The sequence below is a fragment of the Aptenodytes forsteri genome, unplaced genomic scaffold (assembly GCF_000699145.1).
Source record: "Aptenodytes forsteri isolate BGI_AS27 unplaced genomic scaffold, ASM69914v1 Scaffold60, whole genome shotgun sequence".
Lineage (NCBI taxonomy): Eukaryota > Metazoa > Chordata > Aves > Sphenisciformes > Spheniscidae > Aptenodytes > Aptenodytes forsteri.
This window is the reverse complement of record NW_008794175.1, coordinates 43,467-67,508: the sequence shown is the minus strand read 5'-3', so window position 1 is coordinate 67,508 and position 24,042 is coordinate 43,467. Positions and strand designations below refer to the sequence as shown.

General features: G+C 48.4%; 1 protein-coding gene across 1 annotated transcript; it reads left to right on the top strand.

The window, feature by feature from the left end:
- Nucleotides 1–1,736: 1,736 nt before the first annotated feature.
- Nucleotides 1,737–23,812, top strand: LOC103902923 (solute carrier family 23 member 1). Its single transcript, XM_009284042.1, has 12 exons — nt 1,737–1,790; nt 5,754–5,903; nt 7,254–7,411; nt 11,181–11,340; nt 12,673–12,854; nt 16,281–16,401; nt 16,735–16,891; nt 17,090–17,343; nt 20,562–20,726; nt 21,089–21,197; nt 22,271–22,366; nt 23,544–23,812. The coding sequence occupies exons 1-12, from the start codon at nt 1,737–1,739 to the stop codon at nt 23,810–23,812; spliced, it is 1,875 nt and encodes a 624-aa protein (XP_009282317.1).
- The last annotated feature ends 230 nt before the right edge of the window (nt 23,813–24,042 follow it).

Sequence of the window (24,042 nt, the reverse complement as noted above, 5' to 3'; positions counted from 1 at the left end):
CCCTCCGCTGCCAGCACGTTCAGATTTGTCACTACCCAGATTTTTTGGGGATTGCATGTGGCAGACACTTGCCACATCTGTATCTACCAGTATGGCCTTGGAAGTTGCCACGCTGGTGCCACCCCAACTGCAATTCAGTGGGGACACCTACAGAGTGCAGGAAGGTCCTTGGTCATGGAGGCATAATCAGGGACAGTTCGGGTTTGTATCTCAGGGTGGCATTATAAGTTGATCCATTATGAAACATGGCCTGAGAAAGACTTTGAGTTTCAGGGAGGAATGTAGCATAAGAGACAAAATTACCCTGTGAGGAGAGTCAGGATACGGATGGTCCAGGCTCTCCTTGTGGGTACAGGTCGAGACTGAAGCTTTGAGCTGGGTCTCCCATGTCTCCAAGCTTTTCCTTGATTAGTTGCTTTTAACAGTCAGTTGGCTGCTTCTGCCCCCAGGGGCATAAACTTTACTGACAAGAGCAGCTGGACAGGTAGCTTGGCTGATAGCAGGAGATATGCCAGACACACAAGTCTAAAGGGAATCCATACTGTATTTTCTCTTGTTTTCATTCCTCACACATCATGAATGAGTTGAACAGGTGGATGCCTGCCGATTTATTCCTAAAAGCCATTCATACAATTGATTAGGCTGCTATTAATTGACGACATTACTGGTTAAGCATGCATCTTTGCTAATTGAATAATTCCTTGCTGTGAAAAGCCTCACAATTTAGTAATTTATTGTTAATCCTGTTATATATACACAAATATACACATGTACATACACATATGATGTACACAGACATTTGCATGCACACAGAGACTTCCTACATGCTTTGCTTATTTCCAAGGGCAGGATATTCCAAGCTGGGACACTTCACATTACATCCATAAATTTCTACTTTAACATGTACATTGTACTATTTCGTAACCTCCTTTTAGATTCCAAATTATGGCACTAACCCTTTGTTGGCCAGAGGCTGGTACTGTTAAACTCTTCATTCCAACAGGTCTACTCTGATGTCCACAGTGGAGATAATCAGATGGCCTGAAGTAGTCCTTTTTCAATCTTAGGTCTTTTATACCTCCCTGGTGTCATGTTCTGATGACTTGATTATTGGTTGCTGCCTTAAATAGGTTCCCAGTAAAATCCTCATTCTTTTCATGTTGTAATAGGATTATCATACAAGAAGACGACGTTTGTACCTAAGCCAAAATACACAGCAGTTTACATGCAGAATAAATGAAACCATCTAGAAATCGAATTTTCTAAATATCAGCACAAAGCTTTTCAAACAGGCTCAACCCTACACGGAAAATGCAAGTTGCTGTTGAATCAATAATGAAGCAACAAGTTTCAGGGCCGTGCCAGGAAAACAGGGAAATGTCTCACCTCTCTGATACACTCTCACATCTTTACCTACGGAGGAAGTTTTTCCTGCCATCAGTTACTGAGTCAGTCAGTCCAGGGAAGGGCTGCTTTCCAGTTTGGTTTGAATGCCGGTCCTCTAATCAGCTGGAGAAAAGGAGTCACTTATATAAGCCAAGGGAAAGGAAATGCTTCTGCAATACGGCTCACATGAATAGCTAGGACTGAGTGCTGGTTGACTCCCGAAGTCCAGCTTCTGCATCTGCTCATCCCGTTTCTTTAGGGCTGTGTTGACTGGGACAAGTGGCAATTCGGGAGGCTTTCCTCTTCTTACTGGTCTTTTTCAAGGCAGTCGGTGAAGGAAAGTGGAAGGCATGACCCCCTCTTCAGACAAAGAGCTCAACGGGCTAGATAACCCCAACTTCGTGGTGAGTCTGCTCTTCTCTGAAGGGTAATGCTTGCATAAATGGGTGCGAGCCCTGCGAAAGGAGGAGAAAGGAAAGCCAGGGGACTTGGACTGGCTGCAAGGATGCTGGTGGGGTAAATATCTGTCTCGGCTCCTTTAGCAACAGGAATCCGAGGAATGATTTCCTCACTACAGCCTGCTGCTGCTGCTGCAGACTCAGCATACTTTCTACTCTCTGGCATCCTTTTCACTTCTTTTCTCTCCATTATTTCTAAAATGACCATGTAAATGAATGGCAGTGCAAGTTTATCTGTACTGAAAAGCAAGCGAGCTCATGGCTCCTTGTGGCTGTGTCCCTGGGTAGAGCATTTTATGTATTAATTAGTACAATTACAATAGAAATTTAGTCTAGTAAAGAGTGTGTTTCTTTGTCTTCTGGGTCTATTTCTAGTGGGGTAAATTGGCAGAGAGGTGGTGGAAAAAGGGATTTGAGAGTCAGCAAGGGAGAGCACCCTGTAGGGTTACAGCAGGGTGGTACAAGCTGTAAATGATGTGTCAATTCAGGGGTGTGCAGCACACTGGAAATGCTGCGGGCTATAACAGCCATAGGGCAAGGGGCACAGCAGCCCCCTTCCTATCTGACGGCAGGGGTCACCTCCATTAGAAACTAAAAGAGCTGCTTATTTTCTGACAGCAGGTGTGAAAGTGGGATCCTGACACTGTCTTTGTACACAGTACAGACCACCCACCTGGGGGACCTTGGAGGAGGCATTTAACCTCCTGGTGTCCAGGTCTCCCATTTCTCAGATAACTCTTGGTGAGCTCACTGTGAGCAGTGAGGGTGCTGTGCCAGCTGCAGACAGAGCCTCAGGGAGGTGCTCAGAGCGATGCAGATGTTTTCTTTTGCTATTGCTAACGGTCTCTGTTTCTACCTGTTCTCCCATAATGCAGATCAGGCTTGTGACTTCCTCTGGTTTGAATCACCCCAAAGAAGGTAGAAGACAGAAGTCTTTTACCTGTGGTTCAAGAAGCTCAGTTTCTGACCCCCTTCCTGATGTGCTTATTTAAGATGCTGTTGAGGGTCCTGATGCTTTGTCTGGAGACTGAGGCACACGGAGGGCATCCTGGTCCCCTGAATTTGTAGGAGCAACTGGGCTGAGCACCACCAGCAGTGGTTCCTCGTTCCCATGCCGGACTGCTCCTGCCTTGTCCTCCTGTCAGCATCTCAGCATCACAGACTGGCTGAGGTTGGAAGGGACCTCTGGAGGTCAACTTGTCCAATCCCCCTGCTCAAGCAGGGTCACCTAGAGCCAGTTGCCCAGAACTGTGTCTAGGCAGTTTTTTAATATCTCTAAGAATGGAGACTCCACAACCTCCCTGGGCAACCTGTGCAGTACTTGGTCACCCTCACAGAGAAAAAGTGTTTCCTGATGTTAAGACAGGACCTCCTGTGTTTCAGTTTGAGCCCATTGCCTCTGGTCCTTTCTCATCCTGTTATCTCCACTCCATCCTTCTCCCACTGAACCCTGCTCGCTCCCCGCCAGCTGCTGGGGAGGGTCAGGCATTCATGTGATGGTCATGTGGGGCTGTTGCTGGCACAGGCTCTGGCCAGCTAGAATATGCCTCCTGGTTAACATGGGAAAAGTTGCAATGCAAGGAAAGGAGCTTACTGTTGTCCTCCTAGCTTAGTATTCATCTACCCGTGGTGTTACTCAGGAGTAGCTGTCCCCAAATAACTGTGCACGGGCAGTCTTAAGTACCTTGCCGTACATTCGTTAATCCATGGCTCAGGCTCTCTTGTTCTGAAATGAAAATGTCTCCACAGGGAGTTATTCAGGAATGCCTTTTGCTCTTGAAGTTCATGCCTGAGTTCAGTTTGAATTAACTCTGCCTTCACCTATCTATTTTGAAGTATCTGTAATGCTCCCAGCCTGGCTAGGCTGGATAAATACATTGTGTTTAAAAAGTATTACATAGCACATTTTCAACAGTGTGACCTAAAATGGGACTTCGGAGACTCAGCCGTTACAATGGAAACCTGGAGGTTTCAGGCAAATGATGAAGTCCTTCAGGTTTAATCTGCCACACCTGCAAAATTTACAACTGAATGTAACATCAATTTTGCATCCCTATTCCCTGACCGAGCATTAGCTGTTTGCCTCCATCAGTACGTAGGCCATGAGCATTATTGCAGCCACCTCACTTTGCTGGGCATTTTGGTGTCTTCAGGTTCCAGCAGGACTTGGAGGATAAAAAAAAAAAAAAGCAGTTTGGTGCTGACAAACTGGTTGAGCTCCTCCTGAGAGCAGGTTTCTGTCTGCCTGACAGAGCAGGGCGTGGGATGCTGCTGGCGTGCCAAGGGCTCGCTGGCTGGAGAAGGATCGATGAAGCAAATGGTTTGGGATCTTAATTAGCTTTTGCATTTGGCTCAAAACGTTGTGGCTTCCCAGGCAGCCTCCCTCTACCACATGCGTGTGTGTGCAGGGGTGTGTGTGTACACGCAGGTGGGACGTGGATGTGTGTGTGTGCGCGTGCGTGCACATGCACATAGGGTGTCTGTGTGCCCAGGCAATGTGTGTGTGTGTGCATGTGCATGTGTGCTCCGGGGGGTGTGTGTGTACACGCAGGTGGGACGTGGATGTGTGTGTGTGCGCGTGCGTGCACATGCACATAGGGTGTCTGTGTGCCCAGGCAATGTGTGTGTGTGTGCATGTGCATGTGTGTGCTCAGGGGTCAGGGTGGGTTGGAAGGAGGAGTGGACAACCAGGGCATTTACTTAGCTTAAAAACTGTGGCAACTGAAGCAAAGCAATATTTTGCTTTCCTTGGCAAAATGCGTCTTTGTACAAATAAACTCTGCAAGGTGGTACCTTCCCAGGTACAGCTCCCTGGGAAGCCCTGGGGCTTCTGGCTGCCTGGGAGGGGATCCAAGCTGGGGAGCTATTTCAGCCCCCGCCACCTCCCTGAGGCCCCAGGTCCCCAGGCTGTTTACGGTCCCTGGTGCTGCCCCCGCCCTGGGGCATCCCACGGGGTGCCATTCCCCACAGCAGGTGGCCGAGCTGGGGCAGCACCCCGGTAGCCCTGCTTTGAGTCGGCTCCTTTGAAACGGACGCCAGGACTCCCCATCCTCTGGTGTCCCTGTGTTTCACCCAGTTCCTCCGTAGGAGCGAGGTTTTCTAGTAAGACAAAGGGCAGGTGTGTTTATCGAGGCAGAACATTTGTAAAGGTGAGTGTAAGGAGATTGGAAAGAGAAGACTTAAGACAATGAAATATAAAACATGCTTCTACTCTGTAATTAGTGGCGTCCAAGTTGTCTTAGCATATTTTATCTAAAACGCTGTTTGGGTGGGACAGCCAGGAGGAACAGAGACCAGGGGACAGTGCAGCTTTTGCTGATTAACCCACTCCACACTATTTCTTGCTGCTGGTTGCAGTTTCTCCATCCTTAGCTAGACATTAATGATACAAACACACTTTGTCCAGATGTCCCTTTGAGGCTGAGACATCCTCTAATGTTTCTTCTGGTCTAGACACACACGTGCATATAAAAATTTTCCATAGGTGTTTTTACCTCCATTTTAATTTCCGCCCTTGCTCTTTTTTTTTATCCTGCCTTTGTTGAAAGCTACATATGAGGTGTTCCTGCAAGACGTGGAGCGCAGCTGCAAGAGAGGCGGCTGATGGGTGCCTGCGGGGCTGGGCTGTGGCTAATGAAGAGTCTCTCCTGTTTGCCAGGGTGAAGGTGGGAGCCACTATTGCTCCTTGCCGGATCGTGCTGCCTGGGGCTCAGGAGAAGGCAGGGGCATGGGCCACGACGACAGCAAGCTTGCCTACACCGTCACAGGTGCCCCCCATTTATCCTGCCTTTGTTGAAAGCTACATATGAGGTGTTCCTGCAAGACGTGGAGCGCAGCTGCAAGAGAGGCGGCTGATGGGTGCCTGCGGGGCTGGGCTGTGGCTAATGAAGAGTCTCTCCTGTTTGCCAGGGTGAAGGTGGGAGCCACTATTGCTCCTTGCCGGATCGTGCTGCCTGGGGCTCAGGAGAAGGCAGGGGCATGGGCCACGACGACAGCAAGCTTGCCTACACCGTCACAGACGTGCCCCCCTGGTACCTCTGCATCCTGCTGGGCATTCAGGTGCGATGGGGGAGCAGGTGGAGGCTGGGGGCAGGTGGAAGTTTAATGGCCATTCAGCCAATTAATGGGGGTAAAACCTGAATTTGGGAGTGCTTCACCTTCATTGGGCATGACTGGAGCTGTGGGGCTGGATCTCGGTGACCTCAAGTCCTTCCCACCACCTCCTGAGCATCGACTGTTATCCTTGTGCCCCCAGCTACACCATGCCCCTTGAAGTGCAAAGGGGAAGGCAGAGTCCCCAGGCCGGAGCCAAACAGTTAATAAGAACAAGTCAGATAATTCGGCTGAAGTTAGCCAAATGTCTAAAAGCTTCTGAACTTCTGCCTTCCCATGGCCATAAAAACTAAGCAGAAGGGCCCATGCTGCTTTGGCTGGTGTCTGTGCCCAGGTGTGTTAAATGACCCAATGCCACCAACGCCACACTGGGTACGGAGCCTCAGGGAAGAGAGACCTCAGAGTAGTTAAGGTAATGATGGACTGCGCTTGGAGCTTGGTGGGCATTTTGTACTTTGTTTCTTTAAACGGTCATCTCAGATTTAGAATGTATTAAGACAAGGTTTTCTGAACACATCTACATCATAATTTTAATAAAACATGCCTCTAATGAGCACAGTGAGTTTCTGAGTGCCTCCAATTCCACCACTGTGTCCTATGCTCTGAGGCAAGAACTGGGAAGTGATACCAACTGAAACAACCTTGACTTGCTCATTGCTCACCACAATTAAGGTTAATATTTGAAGCAAAAGTAAGTTTGAAAAAATATTTTCACATTTAATAATTAACTGAAGGTCATTGTAGAAATATGTCTGTGACTATGCAGAAAAATGCAATGCCTGATTTATCCACTTTTTATGGTTATCTGTAATTGCACTGTATGAGAAAATCTACTGATAGCAAAGAATGGGTAGCTCCAATTTGCCAGCTTTTTATACTATCTTTTGTGGTGCAAATGAGATGGACTGAAACATTTGCACTCACTTTGCCTGATCGCTCTGTCCCCCTATCTTGGGATGTCCCCATATTCCTGGAAGAGTAGCCCCATCAGCTTTGTCTGCAGGTGCTGAGAATAAACTGGTTGCATCTGACAGTGATCTGGGGAGTCCAGAGCACTACAAAAGGTCTTTGGGCATGGAAAGTTGGAGAAGTTTGTGGGGGTGCATTGTAGTTCTTGTAGGTGCCTTGGAACAGTCCCTAACAGAGCAGTAAAGCTGTCAAAAAAGAGAACGGGTAATACTAGTATCACCCAAACACAAATCTGTGAGTTACTTTTAGATTTCCCTCAACAACATGGGAATAATATACGACCAGTTCTGTGTCCTTCTTCACCCAGTCTTTCTCTGTGGCTCCTAGCATTTCCTGACAGCCATGGGAGGTCTCGTAGCCATCCCGCTGATCCTCTCCAAAGAGCTTTGCCTCCAGCACGACCTCCTCACCCAGAGCCACCTGATCAGCACCATCTTCTTTGTCTCAGGGATTTGCACCCTGCTGCAAGTCCTCTTTGGAGTCAGGTAGGCCAAATGCGAGAAATGGGACACTCAAGAAGTTTGTAGATACAATTACTACACGCTTGGCCACCAGTCTGCTGTAGAGTTTACTATCAGTGAGGGTCATTTGCTACACTTGGGCAATCAGGACAGATGCCAAAGCATCCTGAAATCGCTGTATGTGGTAGCTTTGCATGGCTAAGTTCTGACTTTTGCATCTCCTGGTACTTGATGCACCTTTTGTTGGACTTATAAGGAATCTGTCCTGCAAAATAATAAAGCATTGAAACATGCAGTAAACAATATCTGCTTGCTCCTTATCCAGGGATCCTCCAGCTGAGGCAGGACCCTTCTGATCTGGGCCTGGGATCAAGGGAGCACAGATCCCTTAGGAAACTCTAGGGCTGGGGATAATTGGGAGGAATTGAAGCCCATCTGCCACCCCTTAGGGACCCAGGGAGGAACTCTGCAGCACATCCTGTTAAGTGGTGCCACTTCCCATGCTCCAGGATTCATGGCACAATCTGAAAGTAAGCAAGGTAAATCCTCTTTGCTGCTGAGCTGTTGAAGAGCTGGTGGTGAGGAAATGAGCATGGAGTTGCCATTCACTACCCAGAAAATGAAGTACTTAATAAGAGACATGACTGCAAGCGCTCCCCCTTGCCACAAAGACCCTGTATCTTTGCTGGCCTTGCAAAATTTCTTTTATTCCCCTTGTCATAACTCTGGGCTGCCTCTCTCTTTCCACAGGCTGTTTTTTCCTCCATTATGGTGGGAACCTGTGTTTCTTGTTTCAAAGGCAAAAATCACACCTTCTTTGGCTTCCGAATCTGAGGGACCTGGTTAAAACTCTTCTACTATCAAATCACTGGTCAACTGTCAGCTCCACAAAATGTTTTTACTCCTCCTGTTTCTTTCCCCAGTGCAGCTTTTCCATCTCTATCTGTCTTAGGAAGTGGTTGTAGGCAAACCTCTCCCCGGAGGATGCTCCCCTTCTACATCCCTACAAGATTAGTGGAGGAGGGGGGACACCCTGGCCATGAAAAAGAGAGAATCTGGTTCTTCTCAGTTTGGTTAAATTCAGGCTGGGGTGCATGACCGTGGCTGTGGCTGCTTGTGTGATTCAGGCTGGAATCCTCCCAGGCACCCCTCAAATGCCTCGGTGAATACCTGAGAGTTGTGTTGTCCCCTGCTCTCTGTTAGCTGAGGATGAAAGAGTAGCAGGGAGTGTCTCCCATGGCTGAATAGCTAAATGAGGAAAAAATTAAGTGGTAAGGAGTTGTTCCCGTAGGATAAGCTTGAATGGCTTTTGCTGTGCTGAGGATGCAGTTGCCTTGTTGCTGGCCCCAACTATATTGTGTGAGGACATTCCTGCCGGAAAGGTTGGACTCAGCCTGTGGTGTGGCCGGAGGCAAACCAAGCCTGAGTTGGAAGAAGATTTTTTTTTTTTCTCCTTTTACTGTTTTCTGAAACCCTGTAGTAGTTGATAACCATAAGTCACCAACAAGACAGCCAGGAAAGTGGTAAATACAAGTTGGAGGGGATGCTTTTTCCTGGAAAACATCCATGCCACTCTCCGAGGCCCCGGGAAGCCCTCAGCTGAGCGCTCTGCACAGTTGCTGGTGTCCATATTTAAGAAAGACTAATTCAGAGGAGAAGAGGTATGGAGACAATCTGTTAATGTGTCATGGGGAAGGGAGACCGTTCATCTTACAGAGGCTGGCCTGGTTAGCCTGGCAAAGTGGTGGCTCAGAGGGGTACGGCTGCAGCCTGCAACTACTCTGGGAGAGAAATGGGGGGGGTATCAGGCAGGGAGAAGCCATTTTGGCTAAAAGACAATGTTGGCACGTGAACGAATGGATGGGAACTGGCCATGGAGATGGGGAGGTTCCCATCAAGAGCGAGTGCAGTTCAGAAGCAGCCCTCCAGAAGCAGTAGCCAAGGGAAAAGCCCGACCCATTGCAACCTGCAGCTCGGTCATGTTACACAGCATGAAAAAGGAGTGACGGGTCCCAGTCGGTCACTGGAGACACTATCCAAAAGGCTCCTGAGGGGAGACACAGGTCGCTTGCCATTATGGTGAGCCCCCCTTAGCAGATGCTTGGACATCGTGTAGTGGTGATCAGAGCATAATATTTCCTTCTCTAAACCTGCAGCTTTCCCTCTTGCAAACCCCACTGGAAAGAGCTCAGTATGCCACGTATGCATTGCCTCGGCACCCCAGTTTGCTCTGAGCCCACCCATGCCAGCACTAGCTGTGAAGTAGCTTGAGGGCCAGCGGGAGCTATAAATCTATTGTTAATCTATTGTTAATTCAACAGGGGTGGCACTGGGCCTTCTCTGTTTCTTTTTGTTTGTTTTTTGCCTTGCCCAGCAAAATCCTTTGAAGACTGCAGCATATTTGGCCAAATGCAGTAAATAAGTGACTACACGGATGACTGATATTCAAATATAACTTACTGGCAAAGCTTTGACAGTGCTTTGGTTGTGCAAGGCATATGTAATTGCAGTGGTATATTTGTTTTGGTGACGGAGACGTGGTGCTGTTACAGCTATGCTGTCTCTTATTTTCCAATGCTTTCCAGAGAATGGTGGAAATACCTCTGGTTCAGGGAAGTCCGTGCCCTGCAAAAGCACTCACCTGGCTCACTGCCCCGCTGCTTTTCTGAGCAGGCACCACGAGAGCTCCTGGTGCAAGGAAAGGTTGCTTTGGGGGCTGCTCCAAGGGGCACTTCCTAAAGAGAGGAAGCCAAGGCACCTCGGAGGTTTCTCTCAGCTGGTTCAGAGCTGCTGTGCCAGCCTGCGCCCTCGGGCAGCTTTGGGTTTTTCCAGCACGCTAGAGGAATGGTCAAAACAACTTGCACTGCAATGGGGGCTTAATGCGGGGCTTTGAAGAGCCAGTCAGGCCTTTTAGGTCTCTGTCTCCATTTCTCCATGTGTGGAAGGAGAAGCAGCTGACGTAACTCACAGGAGCACCAGCTCCATTGTACAAAGCTCTGTATGAAGCCAGTGCTGAGAGCTTCTGGAGGAGCCAGCTCCTTGCTAGCCTGAGGGTTTTCCTGAGTGAGAGTTACTCTAAGCCAGGAGACACACGGCGTGGGGGCAGAGCCAAGGTCTCACCCAGCCAGTGCGCTCAGACCCATCCATGCAGGTCTCCTTTCCAGTGTTGGTGGAAACAGGGCAGAGCCATTAGCTTTAAAAAATTGTGCTAAAAGCCAAGTCACATTTTCCACTGCCCTCTGTCTGAGGATGGTTGTGACATGGGGAGTAGCCAGTGCATGTCCTTGTGTTCATGAGCAGGTTGTGAAGAAAACTGAGGCAGCTGAAGGGGACAGAGGAAGCAACAAAATATTGGAAAGATTTGGGCCTAGGTTGATACTAAGCTTTTCTTCAGAGTCTTGCTATCTTTCTTCCTTAGTCTTCTCCCCTCCTCCAGTTTTTTCCATTTGTTGTTGTTTTACTCTGTGCAGCTCTGTGGTCTAGTCACACCTTAGAAGGAAAACTTTTTCCTTAGTGCAGGGTAGCAGAGTTTGACTCCAGCACCAATGAGCCTCTCCATTGGCAGTATTTGAACCTGAGCTCTTCGTCCCGGCTATGTTGCTCTTGAGCGCAATGGGCGGCAATGCCCACCCATGGTCAGTGATGGAGACCTGCCAGAACATTTCAAAAGATACTGACAGAGGCCATGTGCAGATCGATTTTTAAATTTATTTCACCTTCCTTTCACTCACCCCTATGGATCTGCGTTTCTAGCATTCTTGCTCGTCATCTTTTCCCTCTGCTCTCCTTCCAGGTTGCCTATTATTCAAGGAGGCACTTTTGCATTCCTGACCCCAACGCTGGCCATGCTGTCTCTCCCCAAGTGGAAGTGCCCTGCCTGGACGCAAAATGCTACCCTGGTGAATGCCTCTTCACCAGAGTTCATCGAAGTCTGGCAGACACGGATGCGAGAGGTATATTACATTTTCAGTGACACCTGCTCTGTGTCAGGGCTGTTTGCTTTCAGAAAAGCATCTGACCATGGTAGGGCCATCAGTGCTGGAGAACCCACCATCCCCAATGGACCTTGGCCCTCACGCTGTTGCAGCTTCCTAAGCATCCAGTAGTCTCCACTAGGAAAGCAGATGCTTCACTGCTGCTGAACAGGGGACATGCAGACCTCAGGAGATTTATGGTCCCTGCAAAGTCTCCACTGGTCCAGCCAGATCCTTTCTCCATGAAGCATGGTTAGCCTTGAGGAAGGAAGGGAGGGAAGATATTTCCAAGGAAGGGACCCTGTCTAAGCACAGGAAACCTAGTAAAAAGAAATGTGAGGGCAGAGCTTACTGTAAATATTAAGGAAAAGTGCATTCTTAGTCAAAAGAGAGAAGGGAAGGTCAGGGATCTCAGTGCCTTGTCCTACATCTGTTGCCTTATCAGAGTAGGTGACTAAATTTGCCTCTGTCAATCCATACGTTGGGGTGCTTTGCAAAGCACACGGAAAACGTGAGCTCACGAAGGATTTGCTGTGCAGCACAGGCTGCCCTCCCTACTGACACTTGTAAATCTGCCACAAGGGTAGTGCTGCCTTCTCCTTTCAGGCTGGGTGCTTCACCCCAGCCTCTTCTCCTTGGAGCGGGAATGAGGGAAGGTGCTGAGCACCGCAGAGGACCCAGCCTGGGTTTATCACCAAATCTGTGAAGGCGGAGAACAGCCCTACACCTGCCTGGAGTGACGTGAGCAGCGAACAGCATTTCAGGATGTAATCACTGGCTACTTAGCAGTGGTTGTCAAACACAGGAAAGTTCAGGGTGATAAATGTGTCCCCGGAGGGAAACTGATAGAAAAAAACAGAAACTGTAATGACCCACCTGCCCTACCAGCGTGCTGAAATGCCCCAAGCCCTTCACAGATGGGAGATGAGTGGACACCATGGTTCTGCTCCCGTTTTTGGGGCAAGAGATTTTCCCCTGAGTTTTGGGGGAGCAGGAAGAGAGAGTGCAGGGAAGCTGATGCATGCTTGAGTGGCCCAAGAGGCCAGGGAGGAGGGGGTGTCTGGAACAAAATTAGCCCTGTTGAGGACTAAATCCATCAGCCAAGGGGGGAGTTGGTGTGTTGGTACTTTGGTGGTCCTTCATCACATGTAATGCTCAGCTAGGCTTTGCTGTAGTCAGCGGGAAGCCTCTGTGCTGGTCCATCACTGGAGGCTGAGCTTGGTTCTCACACTGGTTTTGCACTGATTTATGAAGAAAAGTCTCCACAGCTGGAGCTCCTTTCAACCTCTGCTCTCTTCCTCCGTTTTCCAGGTGCAAGGAGCTATCATTGTAGCTTCCTGCTTTCAAATCTTCGTTGGATTTTCTGGCCTGATCGGATTTCTGATGAGGTTCATTGGCCCTCTGACAATTGCTCCCACCATCACCTTGGTTGCGCTACCTCTCTTTGACTCAGCTGGGGATGAGGCTGGGCAGCACTGGGGCATAGCGTTCATGTAAGTCTCACTTCCTCATGGGAAAGCTGAGTGTACACAAACTGCCTACCTCTAACAGGAAATCAAGTGTCGCAGTCTTGTAGCAGGGTTCCCTGGGTTAGAGGTTTATTTGTTGAGCACTAACATGTGGCAGGCTTGTGCAAGACAGCAGTGTGGCATAGTTCCCCTCCCTCCCCTGGAGGTTAGAGCCCTCAGCAACAAAGCAAAACCCAAAAATGAGTTAAAAAATCTGATTTTTGTGAAAATGTAAAGTTCACAGGTCAGTAGAGAAACAAATCTTTCTCACGTGTGGTTCCTGGGGACAGTCTCCATCACAGTTGTCTATGCATACTGTCTTACACACCCATTATTTAAGTTAAAAAAACATTCCTAAAATGACAAAGTTGAGCACTCAGAATTAGGTATTCCTTGAGTTAAAATAGCTGGTGCTTTTTGTATTGTTTTCACACAAAGAGGAGGAACTTTTTTCTCCACAGAGGGCCTGGGGGGCTCTGGAAATCTCTGTGCATGTGGCTTTGCAGCATTGAGTGCTGTTTCAGGGATATTTGTGTGCATGCCCTTGTGCATGAGTGTACAAGTGTGCTTGGTGGCAGGATTTCCTTGGTATTTCAGAAATGAATTCAAAAAGTAGAAAGACCACTGCATGGTTCCGCTGCAGATTTGGCACCTTCAGGTCCCTAATGCAGACTTCAACTTGGGATAACATGCAACAGGAGTAGGTTGTTATCCTCTCTATGGGCTCCCATCAGTTTGCTAGTGCTTTCAGAGTTGCCTTTGGAGACTCAGGGGCGAGGCTTGACTGCAGCCCCAGGAAGGCAGCATGCTGTTGTGGGGACATGCTCCAGTTCACCTCCCTCAGGTTCTCTTCTCCTCCCCGCACCTGCCCTCCCAGGCCCCAAAAGCCACCCCTCTTCTCCACCTCCAGTTCCTCACTTAACTGGTTTCTTTCACCAGCACCCCTTATGACCCCAAGCCCTGCCTGCCCCCAGCTTTCCTTTCACCATTGTTTCTCCCACCACGTCTCTGGCTTGTTGTCCTGTTCTCCAGCTCTGATGATTTGTCCTAGCCCCTTTTCTTAGCCAGTCTGAATTTTCCCTTCAAAATTTATATCCTTGTCTGGACTATCTCTGTTTTCTGCCTCCTTTCTCCAGTCAGTGGCTCCTAACCTCAGTCCCTCACTTGACCTCTTTGCCCAACTGTGCTACTCCATTAGTGGGGTCGCAGCCCTCCAACCCGTGTCCCTGTTCTCAACTCTGGTCACTCTTTCTGTCTTGTTCATTTCTTTACTATCTTTACCCGTGCTAATCCCAGTCCTTTCTTCCGTGACTCAGACACCTTAGCCCCAACCTGATCATCATGCTTTGGGCTGTCTGAGTTTGTGTCCTCTTTTGCTGCCTCCATGCTCCACGGGTGCCATTAAGGAAAGGGGGAGAAGGGTGATGGAGAAGGCAGAAGACATGAGCCATGTGGTCTCAGCCTTGCTGTCCAGCCCCATCACATTCCAGAGCTCCCATGATGGGCGATACCTGCTGTTGCCTCAAGAAACTGGTCTAGTGCGTGCTCACTTGCTCCCTGGTGATGGTGCATCACTGGGCAAGGCCTGGACGTACTCAGAAAGCTCAGAATCTTTATGGGCTGCAAATACTAGAGCCTGAGATATTTCTGCTGACTGCTTGGGACCTGGGTTGAATAATCATTGTTACAGACTGATCATAGTTGAGCAGATTTTTGTGAGAAAGAGCAATATCCCTCACCCCAAAGAACAAGTTCTACTAAATCTCAAATTTCTGTTCCAGGTCATAAGCAGACCCTGCTACTGCTCAAGGCAAAATGACCTTCTCAACGCAGGCTATATACTATGTCTATTTCCTGAACATCATTCTTTGAAATAGGTTTGGGATATATCTTTCCAGAAATATTTGGCCTGAGGCAGACGTTTTCCATGGAAATTTTCATCCTGAATGGGTAAAGTTAGGCAGAATTATAAGCAGCTGAAAATAGCATTTGTTAATGGAATGTGTCAGGCAACCTGAATAATAAGCAGTGACACCTACCCGAGATAGACGAGGGCTCTGCAGTGATTCATAAGGCTGCCAAGCACCTTTGTTAATGCAAATTCACAAAATGTACACTGACGCAGACTGTCTGGGCTCTGTAGCTTTAGAAACCACAAATGGAAACTAGTTCCTCCTCAGACTTTCTGCCTCCAGTCATTCAGTGCTTTGAATCGTGATTGATAGATAACCTTTGGCTGTACGTTGTGGTGTGTCTTTGCAGAGAGGTGAGGTTAGCGTTTCCTTTGCACTGCTGGTATTCTGCCTACCCGTGAATATTGCACCTGTAGCTTGTCACCTTTTCATGCATGGAAAACTACCAGTTTTCTGTGCACTGTCAGTGCACTTCAACTGGTGCAATTGATTTCTCACCAAATCCTATCCGGATTAATTCACTCAATGTATACAATTCAGATTTGTTATAAAAGAATGAGGAGCCCTTCAGAGGCCTGGTTAACATAGGAGGAAAATGTCCAAGGTCTTCTACCAGCTCAGCAGTCAAGGTGGGGTGCCCAGTCCCTGCCCTCTCGCCGCATATTGCAGCCTCCAGCTTCATCTGGTTGCTCTTTCTGGGGGGAAGACACACCGGGGGCAGACAGGGCTTGCTGTGAGTGCACCCAGCTGTGCTGCCGTTCGTGGGAGATGTGTCCTACACGAGGGGTGGGAGAGGAGCTGCACCTCATGGTTGCTTTCACCAGAATGAGCCGCGGGTGCTGCCAGGGGCACAGGTGAGCACCTCTGCCTTGGAGGACCCCTCCGCCACACAGCCCTCGCAGACTGGAGGGTCGTGCTCCCCCCTTTTTGGCTGGTGGGGAGGGCTCTGTGGGCGCTACATGCAGCCCCACAGTCTCACCATGTTCTTTTCTTTCAAAACAGGGACTTGCACAAACAAATAAAATCTTTCTTTTCTCTGTGCCATGTAGGAGCTTTTTGCTGCTTGCAGAGCAGCATAGGTAAACCTGACATCAGGAAACCAATGAAACCTGTATTTCCAGTATATCTGAATTACACAGAGGTTCAGGGACAGTTTCCTACATAGCCTGCCTGGACCTTGCACATCTCTGAGGTTTTTCTTTTACTCAAGTATCATTTTTAAGCTCTGGCCACTGTGTCATACTCAGTGATGCATCGTCTGGGGAGTCAGTTCTGAAACAAAAGGGGAAAAAAAATATTTGCAAATGCAGCAGAGCTGTCAGTAGAGTATGATGGAAAGCATGTCCACCCCAGGCTTGTTGGAGTGGGGAGCCACCCTCTGGTGCCGAGAGCCTGGTTCTTGGGGTACTCTGGAGTCTGGGTCCTCAGGTAGCATGTGGGGACAGGCGGGCAGCTCAGCACCCACTTTGTCTCATGGTCTGTTTTTCTCTCCTCCTAGGACTATTTCTTTCATAGTTCTGTTCTCTCAGTACCTGAAAGATGTCCCTGTGCCGCTGCCATCTTACCAGAGAGGCAAGAAGTGCCACCTCTCCCCGGTCTACCTCTTCCAGATCTTCCCAGTACGTTGGGGTTCCCGGAGACCCAGTGGTCGTGGCAGAGGGACCGGCCTCACCCACCCCGGGCTGCCTGGGCTCTTTCCACTCGTGTCCAGCTGAATTAGTGCTTCCCAGCCCAGCCTGCGCGGCAAGGGGGCACAGGGGGAGAAGGTCCCCATGGCTCTGCATGTGGGGAGAGAAGGAGGGAGGGACGGCCACCAGGACCCCCTCCCATCCCTCTGCCTCCATCCCACGTGCAGGGGAAAGGGTCAGGCAGGGAGACACCTTGTCCCCCACAACTGTGCCGGAGACGCAGCCATGCCCTAACCGGACCCCACTGCTGCATGTGATGGACAGGTGCTGCTGGGGCTCTCCCTGAGCTGGCTGCTCTGCTATGTGCTGACGGTGACTGACGTCCTCCCTGCAGACCCCACCGCCTATGGCCACCTGGCCCGGACGGACACCCGTGGGGATGTTTTGTCCCAGGCTCCCTGGTTTCGGCTGCCTTACCCAGGTACCACTGCCTCCACTTTCCCCATCCCACCATGCTGCTCCCTGGTCCAGCTTACACCTCTGCCTATGGCTAGCTGGGGGAGATGAAATGCCAAAACTCAGGCAAACACCCACAAGCACCCTCGCTGCTCTTCCCCCCCCGCAATAGATTTCAGGGCAAACGTGCCCCACTGACCTGAACCGAGCTCTTTACTTGCAGGCCAGTGGGGAGTGCCAACCGTCAGCCTGGCTGGGATATTCGGCATCTTAGCCGGGGTGATTTCCTCCATGCTGGAGTCCGTGGGAGATTACTACGCCTGTGCCCGCCTGTCTGGGGCCCCGCCGCCGCCGAAGCATGCCATCAGCCGTGGGATCGGGGTAGAAGGCATCGGCTGCCTCCTGGCCGGTGCCTGGGGGACGGGGAACGGCACCACGTCGTACAGCGAGAATGTGGGGGCCCTGGGCATCACCAAGGTAAGCCTTGCTGCAGCAGGGTGGCTGTGGTGCCCTGGCCCTCCTGGAGGTTTCCCCCAGGGGTGTATGTACAAAGGAGTGGTGCACATGGGTATGTGCTGGACCTGGGATGTGATCTTAGCCCACGTCCTGCAAGGCATGCCAGAAAAATGTGCCCTGGCACATTGGTGACCACCTCAGCAGCACTACGAATCACCTAACAGAGGTGGTCAGTCCCTCTCTCTCTCTGCTTGTAGTCTGCATATGGGACGAGTGCACGCTGCTGTTACTCATGGCACCTGGCTTAGGTGAGACTAAAGAGAGCACATCTGAGATAACCTGGAAACTTCCTGAGGACTGACTTTATCAAAGACTATCTGTCTGTCTGTCTGTCTGTCTTCCTAAATATATTTATGAAGAGGAGAGGGAAAGGGAAAGGGAAAGGGAAAGGGAAGGGAAGGGAAGGGAAGGGAAGGGAAGGGAAGGGAAGGGAAGGGGGAAAAAGAAACTATTTAATAGGGCTCCAAATTCCAGAATTTTTATAACCCAAGGATGGCAATCATGTGACAGGTAGACTATTTCTTTGGGGTTATAAAATGTGATGGCAAAGGTTTATGTTTTTACCTCTCTATAAAGTTTTGTGAATCCCTTGAGTCTCTTACTGCTCTTATAAGGGAAAGAAATTTCCAGAGATCAGCTTGACAACCAGATCATAGATTTTCACTAAGCTTTGCAGCCAGGGAACGGGTACATCCAGCAGCCAACTGGAGAACATTTTTAAATCATTGTCAAATAAGCAATGTCATGTCAGCAGAGCTGTGAGTCAGTAAATAAATGCAGAATTTGACTTATGGCTCCCACTCTATAATATTGCTTATTTCACTGGATTTTATAAACCTCACTCACAATAACCATTTTTCACAGACTGAAGCGTTAGTGTTTGACCAAGGTGACCTCTTCCAGCAGCAAGGGCTGTCTGGATGTCTGCATGGAGTCCAGTTTAGCCTGTCACCACACGTACCTTGTCACTATGAAATCTGTGCATACTGACCATGTACCTGAGCCCATTCTTTCCTGACGTGTAGTTTGCTGCATACATTGTGTGTATGGGATGTAGCATAGTGCAGAAGTGCCCAGACTCATAATTATCAGATTATAGGACATGTTCTCCCCATGTACGCTAAGTCCTTCAGGTGGACATGCCATCCTTGCTGATTCAGGAGAGACGTTTCCGTTAGATCCCACCTCTGCTCACCTCGTTCACACTTAAGAGAGCAGAAAATACAGTCTCATCTCAGTCAACCTTAAATCAGTGTAAAGACTCTGGCTGGGATAGATGGGGATGCTGAGAGCACAAGGCAGATTTCATTTCATTTTTTACGTGGGAAACACATTTTTCCATAACAAATGGCAACGCAAGGGACTTGTTTCCTCTGCTTAAACAGAGGTGTCCAGCACTACCTGAAACATCTTTGGAGATCTCAGATATCCACAGGGGCAAGGAGAAGCTGCCGGAAGCTGCCAAGATGCAACATCTTAAATGGCACCAGGCACCTATGTTTAAACTGCTTGATCAAGCCCAGCATGCCAGTGCTGAGCTCTCATTTCCAAGAAAAGAAGAGGAGGATTTTAAGGAGAGGTAAAGACCTCAGAGTCACCATATAGATAGCAGGGAACTGTGCGGTTTCTTCGACCTTAAGAATAAGAACTGATTTTCTTGTTTTCCTGACATAATTGAAACAAACTCTAAACTAGAGGCTTTAGCAGCATATGCTCACAGCTGTGGTATCAGTGGATTAGGTAATTTGCCTTTAAGGCCAACTCCATATACTGGGTAATTTGACATTTTGGCAGATTAAGAATTTGAAGCTTCATTCTAATCCTGGAACAAATAAATCTGTTGGCTTTTATTAAATTACAGTTTTAATGGTAATGATGTCCCAAGGTTTTAAGCCAAGGAATATAAAAAGCCCACCTGAAGGCAATGCATGATTTTATTTTGAAACGCCCCACCAAATCTTTTTCATTTATCTTTCACAATCAAGTAAGACTTAAAATATTGTAAAGGGACATGTTTAAGAAATACTTAAAAAGAGACACTACTAGTTAGTGGAAATGTTTTTGTTGAAAGCATTCACAAAACTCCCTTCCTGTAAATATGACATTCTTTAGATATTTAAAGGGAGGGATTAAAATATTTAATTGAACTATAAAATGTTTGCAGAGGATTACAGAGTTTCCCTGCCTAAGACACGAATGTTGTAAATCTTAGCATGATTCTTTAAGCTGTCCAAGTTTTGGTGCAAGTCATATCTTGAATTGAAAGTCTAATAAATATTGCTGCTTTTCTTTTTAGTTTCTATAGTCTGTAAATATCTCTTTCATCCCTTTGTTTGGCAGATACTCTTTTTTTTCCTATTCACATGCTCTAACAGATCTGAATGAAAGGCATGGCTTGGTGCTTCATCCCATCTTTGTTGTAGTGCCCAACCAAGAAAAGGCCACCCTGGCTCTTCCTAGGGGAAAAAAAAAAAAAAAAAAAAAAAGAGAAAAAAAATGGTTTTACTGAAGCTAGATGGGTGATGAGAGATAGGGACAGACCAAGAGACTTCCCGGCTTCTTATTAGCCATTTGTTGACCATGGAAACGGTATATCAGATCCCAGAGCTTGGGATCAAAGCAGCCGGCCTGGCCAGCTCTGCTCTCCTGAATCTTGGTCTCCAGGCAGGGGAGGGATCGGTATGGGACACCTAGTGGAAAGCCATTTTTAGATGGCAATCCAAACCCTGGTGGAAAGATTGTCCAGTGAATTGACCGGGTGGTTGCAGCTCCAGCCTGTGGGTCTGTCAAGACATTTCTAGGCTGGAGCGAGAGCAAAGCTGTGTGTGGGAATTACTGTGCTCTTAATTTAATAATAATTTTTTTGTTTAACAGCAAACTGTTAAATTCCTGACAACAGTAGGAAAGAGGATAGCATCAGGTAAATAGGTGTGGATCCATGCTTGCTCTCAGAGTGCCTTTCATGATAAATATTTACTAGTCTGCAAATACAGATGCTTCCTGTGCAGTGCGAGCATCCCTGCTCACCGGTGGCTGCATCTGAACCTGTGACTGAACATGCCATTGAGTGCTTTGGCCCGAGGTGCAACCCCTGCCTGGCAGGTTGGCGCTGGAGCCTGCCATCCCTCGCCTCTCTGCACTGGTCGGTGTGTGATTGCCTCCTCTTCCTCTTGCCCCAGGTAGGGAGTCGAATGGTGATCACTGCTGGTGCCTGTGCCATGCTCCTGAGCGGCATCTTCGGGAAAGTCGGAGCGATGCTTGCCAGCATACCTACCCCTGTGATCGGAGGCATGTTCCTTGTGATGTTTGGAGTTATCACGGCAGTGGGGATTTCCAATTTGCAGGTAACAGCTGTGCGAGCGCCGTTTCATCCCTAGGGAAGGGGACTTTGGTTTCAAGTCAGGTTCTTACCAGGCTGAGTCAGGTATAACCACACTGCAGCTAATGCAAACATTTGCGTTGACAGTTCCTCAGGTGAAGATGAGGGCACGTACCCAGAGGGACTAAATTGCAGAGGGCTCCCTGGTTGGGGCAGGGCTTGCTGGTACCAGGGGCAGCAGGATGACTAATGCTCCAGTAGCACCAGGATTGCTGCCTGGGTCCACTCCTGCATGCAGTGTTTATATCCGAGCATGTCTCATGAACACGACAGTAATCAACAGATTTGGGTAATTCCAAATGTAATGTATACAATTTCTCTGTACAGTACACAGATATGAACTCCTCCAGAAACATCTTTGTCTTTGGATTTTCTGTATTTGCTGGCCTCACGGTTCCCAACTGGGCAAGCAAAAATAGTACACTGCTGGAAACAGGTAAGAAGCGACATCAGAAGCATTTTTTGTAGCATAAAACTGAAGCAAAGGCTGATTCAGAGAAATCTTTTAAAATGCAGGTTTTCCTGATAAAATCCTGAAACCTGTTCAGTGACTATTGCCTGTTTCTTTCTGAGAGGGCTGTTCTTGCCCTTTGCTCTGATGCACAGCTCTGGTGTGGAAATCTCTGCTCTTGATCAGTGACTGCACCTCGCCAGATTCCTGTCAGGCTAAGGATTGCAGAGCTTTTCCTTGGGACACATTCTTGGGATGGGGCTTTGGGCAGGAGAAAATCCAGGACTGAATCCTGATTAAGACCTCAACGAATGAGGCTTTCTTACATGTTCATACACAATAAAACTTTGTACTTCCAAAACGCAAGAGCAGACTCTTCTACTAAATTCCATCAAGTTCACTTCATTGAAATTTCCAGTCCTCCAAGTTATGCCCTCATTGTGTCTCGTGTGACTAATGTGTTTGTCACAAAGACTGTAGTGTCCTCTCTTAAGGTATATATGGCATGCTGAGTGGGCTGTTGAAAGCTGGGCCCACAAACCACATGCTCTATAGATGGTCTCTCAGATGCTCTATGTCACTGGGCTATTTTGCTCATGTCAATTAGCCCTCACGGGGAAATATCACACCGATTAACTTGTGGTGAAATCCCATGCTAAATGTACCTATATTTCTTTGGGAACTGAAGCTCATGCGTTTGTAGGGAACTGTTATGTCATTATATGTTATGCATGGAGGTGCAGAACATGTTTGGAGCAGAAGGCTGCTTTTGCTGGGACAGTGCTGTGGTCTGCACTGTTAATAGGCTCTTAATGTACTCATGAGTCATCTCCTGCCCACCAGCAGCTGGGTCAGTGAATAATTATGCAGAATAGAACTGTAGGTCTGAAACTGGCAGTGAGATCAGTCTCCTTTGCATTGCCAAATCTTAAGCTCTGCTTTGGGATTTGCAAGTCTTGTCTAAACAAGCATGCAGCTTGCAGCCTCTTGGCACGGGGTATGTTGCTGGTCAAACATGCGTCTCTGCACCGCTATCCAAAGCTTTGTTTTTCTGCTAGGAATCATCCAGCTGGACCAGGTGATCCAGGTGCTTCTCACCACTGGCATGTTCGTGGGCGGACTCCTGGGGTTTATCCTTGATAACACCATTCCAGGTAGGATTTGCTGAAATGAGCTAAGCTACTAGTTTGTGCCTGCCCTAGGGTTTGTTTCCTAGTATTTTTTGTCTTCATGACTACTGCTCTATGGGCAGGAGTTGTGCTGGCAACCATGAAACACCATGTGACTGAACTCCTCCCAGAGAGGGGAGAGGAACAGGAGACATCACTGAAATGGTCTCCGGTTGGAAAACAGCAGCTTATCAAAAACGAACTCATTTTTCAGGAACAACCCAGTCTGAGGAAAAGGTTTATTTGGGAAAAATGTCTTTTAGAGAAAATGCCAGCCTAGAGCCATATTGCTGGTTGAAAGGAGAGAGAAAGGCAACTACAAGAAGTGGAAGGAGCCAGTGCATGCCTCCTTATGAGAGCTGCTAAAACTGAGGCTGAACTGGTGCCACAGCAGTGGAAAGCAGTAGGAAAGGCTGATGACCAAAGATAGGATATAGCACCTGCAGCTGGCCCTCACAGACAACAAAGAGCCTCTGATTTTCATCGAGCCTGGGGAGGGATGGCATAAGAATAGGAGAGGAAACCCTCTTTTCTGCTACAGAAAAAGAGCAGGAAGGACACTCTGTTAACCAGATTCTTTTACCGTCTCAGGCTTTTTGGAAAGCCAATCTCCTTTTGGTTCATTAATTTTCTTGTAGGCCTTGATCTTCAGCTCCTCCAGGCAGAATTTCCAGGTGTGCTCACTCCCTTTCCCAGGAGGGACTCAGCCGCTGCAACAATTACAGGCACTTAGCAATTCCTTGGCTAGGGTAAATGCCTGTGACTGACTAGTAATTGCTAGCTAAAGCTTATTGCCCCACTCTGCAGTATCTGGGCAGTTAACATCCAGCCTTGCTTTCCTAGCACTGTATGACCCCCCCTTTGAACAGTTCTTGGATGCCCCATGGCTTGTGAAAACCTGTCTTGGTATACTTGATTCCTGTGGAAAGCAGTGGAGAAGACTGCTTATCTGGAAGCTGTTGCAGAAAGACGGGTATTGCCTAGAAGCTCGTTAGTGAATTTTTGTAAAGAGCTTTGGAGCTAGAAGGGTTTAAGTGCAAGGGATCTGTATGTTGTGCTGGGCCTGCTGGGATTTGAGAAGTGGGTGTGAGGCCCACAAGGTAGTGCTGTGCTCAGAACACCTGCTGTTTTAAACACAACGATCTTATTTTTGCTGTTGCAGGAACACAGGAGGAGCGGGGCCTCCTGGCATGGAAGAACAGCCACAAGGGAGAGGCAGACAACTCTCAGCTCATTTCCAAGGTCTATGATCTTCCGTTTGGCATAGGCACCAAATACTGCACTGTCTCTTGGTTTCAGTATCTCCCCACTTGCCCCAAAAGATTACCTGGTGGCAAGAGAATGGACAAACTGAAGGCTGCTGGACAGGAAAGCAGTGTTAAAGCAAGCTCAGAAAGAGACTCTGAGATAGGTGCTGATACAAGGATATAAGCACCTGGTCTGCAGGTGAATTAATCTCAGAAGCAGAGGTCTGAAAAGCATGTTTGCAGCTCCCATCATTTGAACATGAGCTGGCAGCTGTTAGAGGCTGGAGCAGGAGAACAATGTCTTTCTCTTCCCAGCTCTGCCCCCTGCACCACTGGTGACCTTGAGGGAGTCATTTTTCTCCTCTCTGCTCCTGCCTGCCCACCTCTACGAAGAATATAATCCCTCTTTGGGGA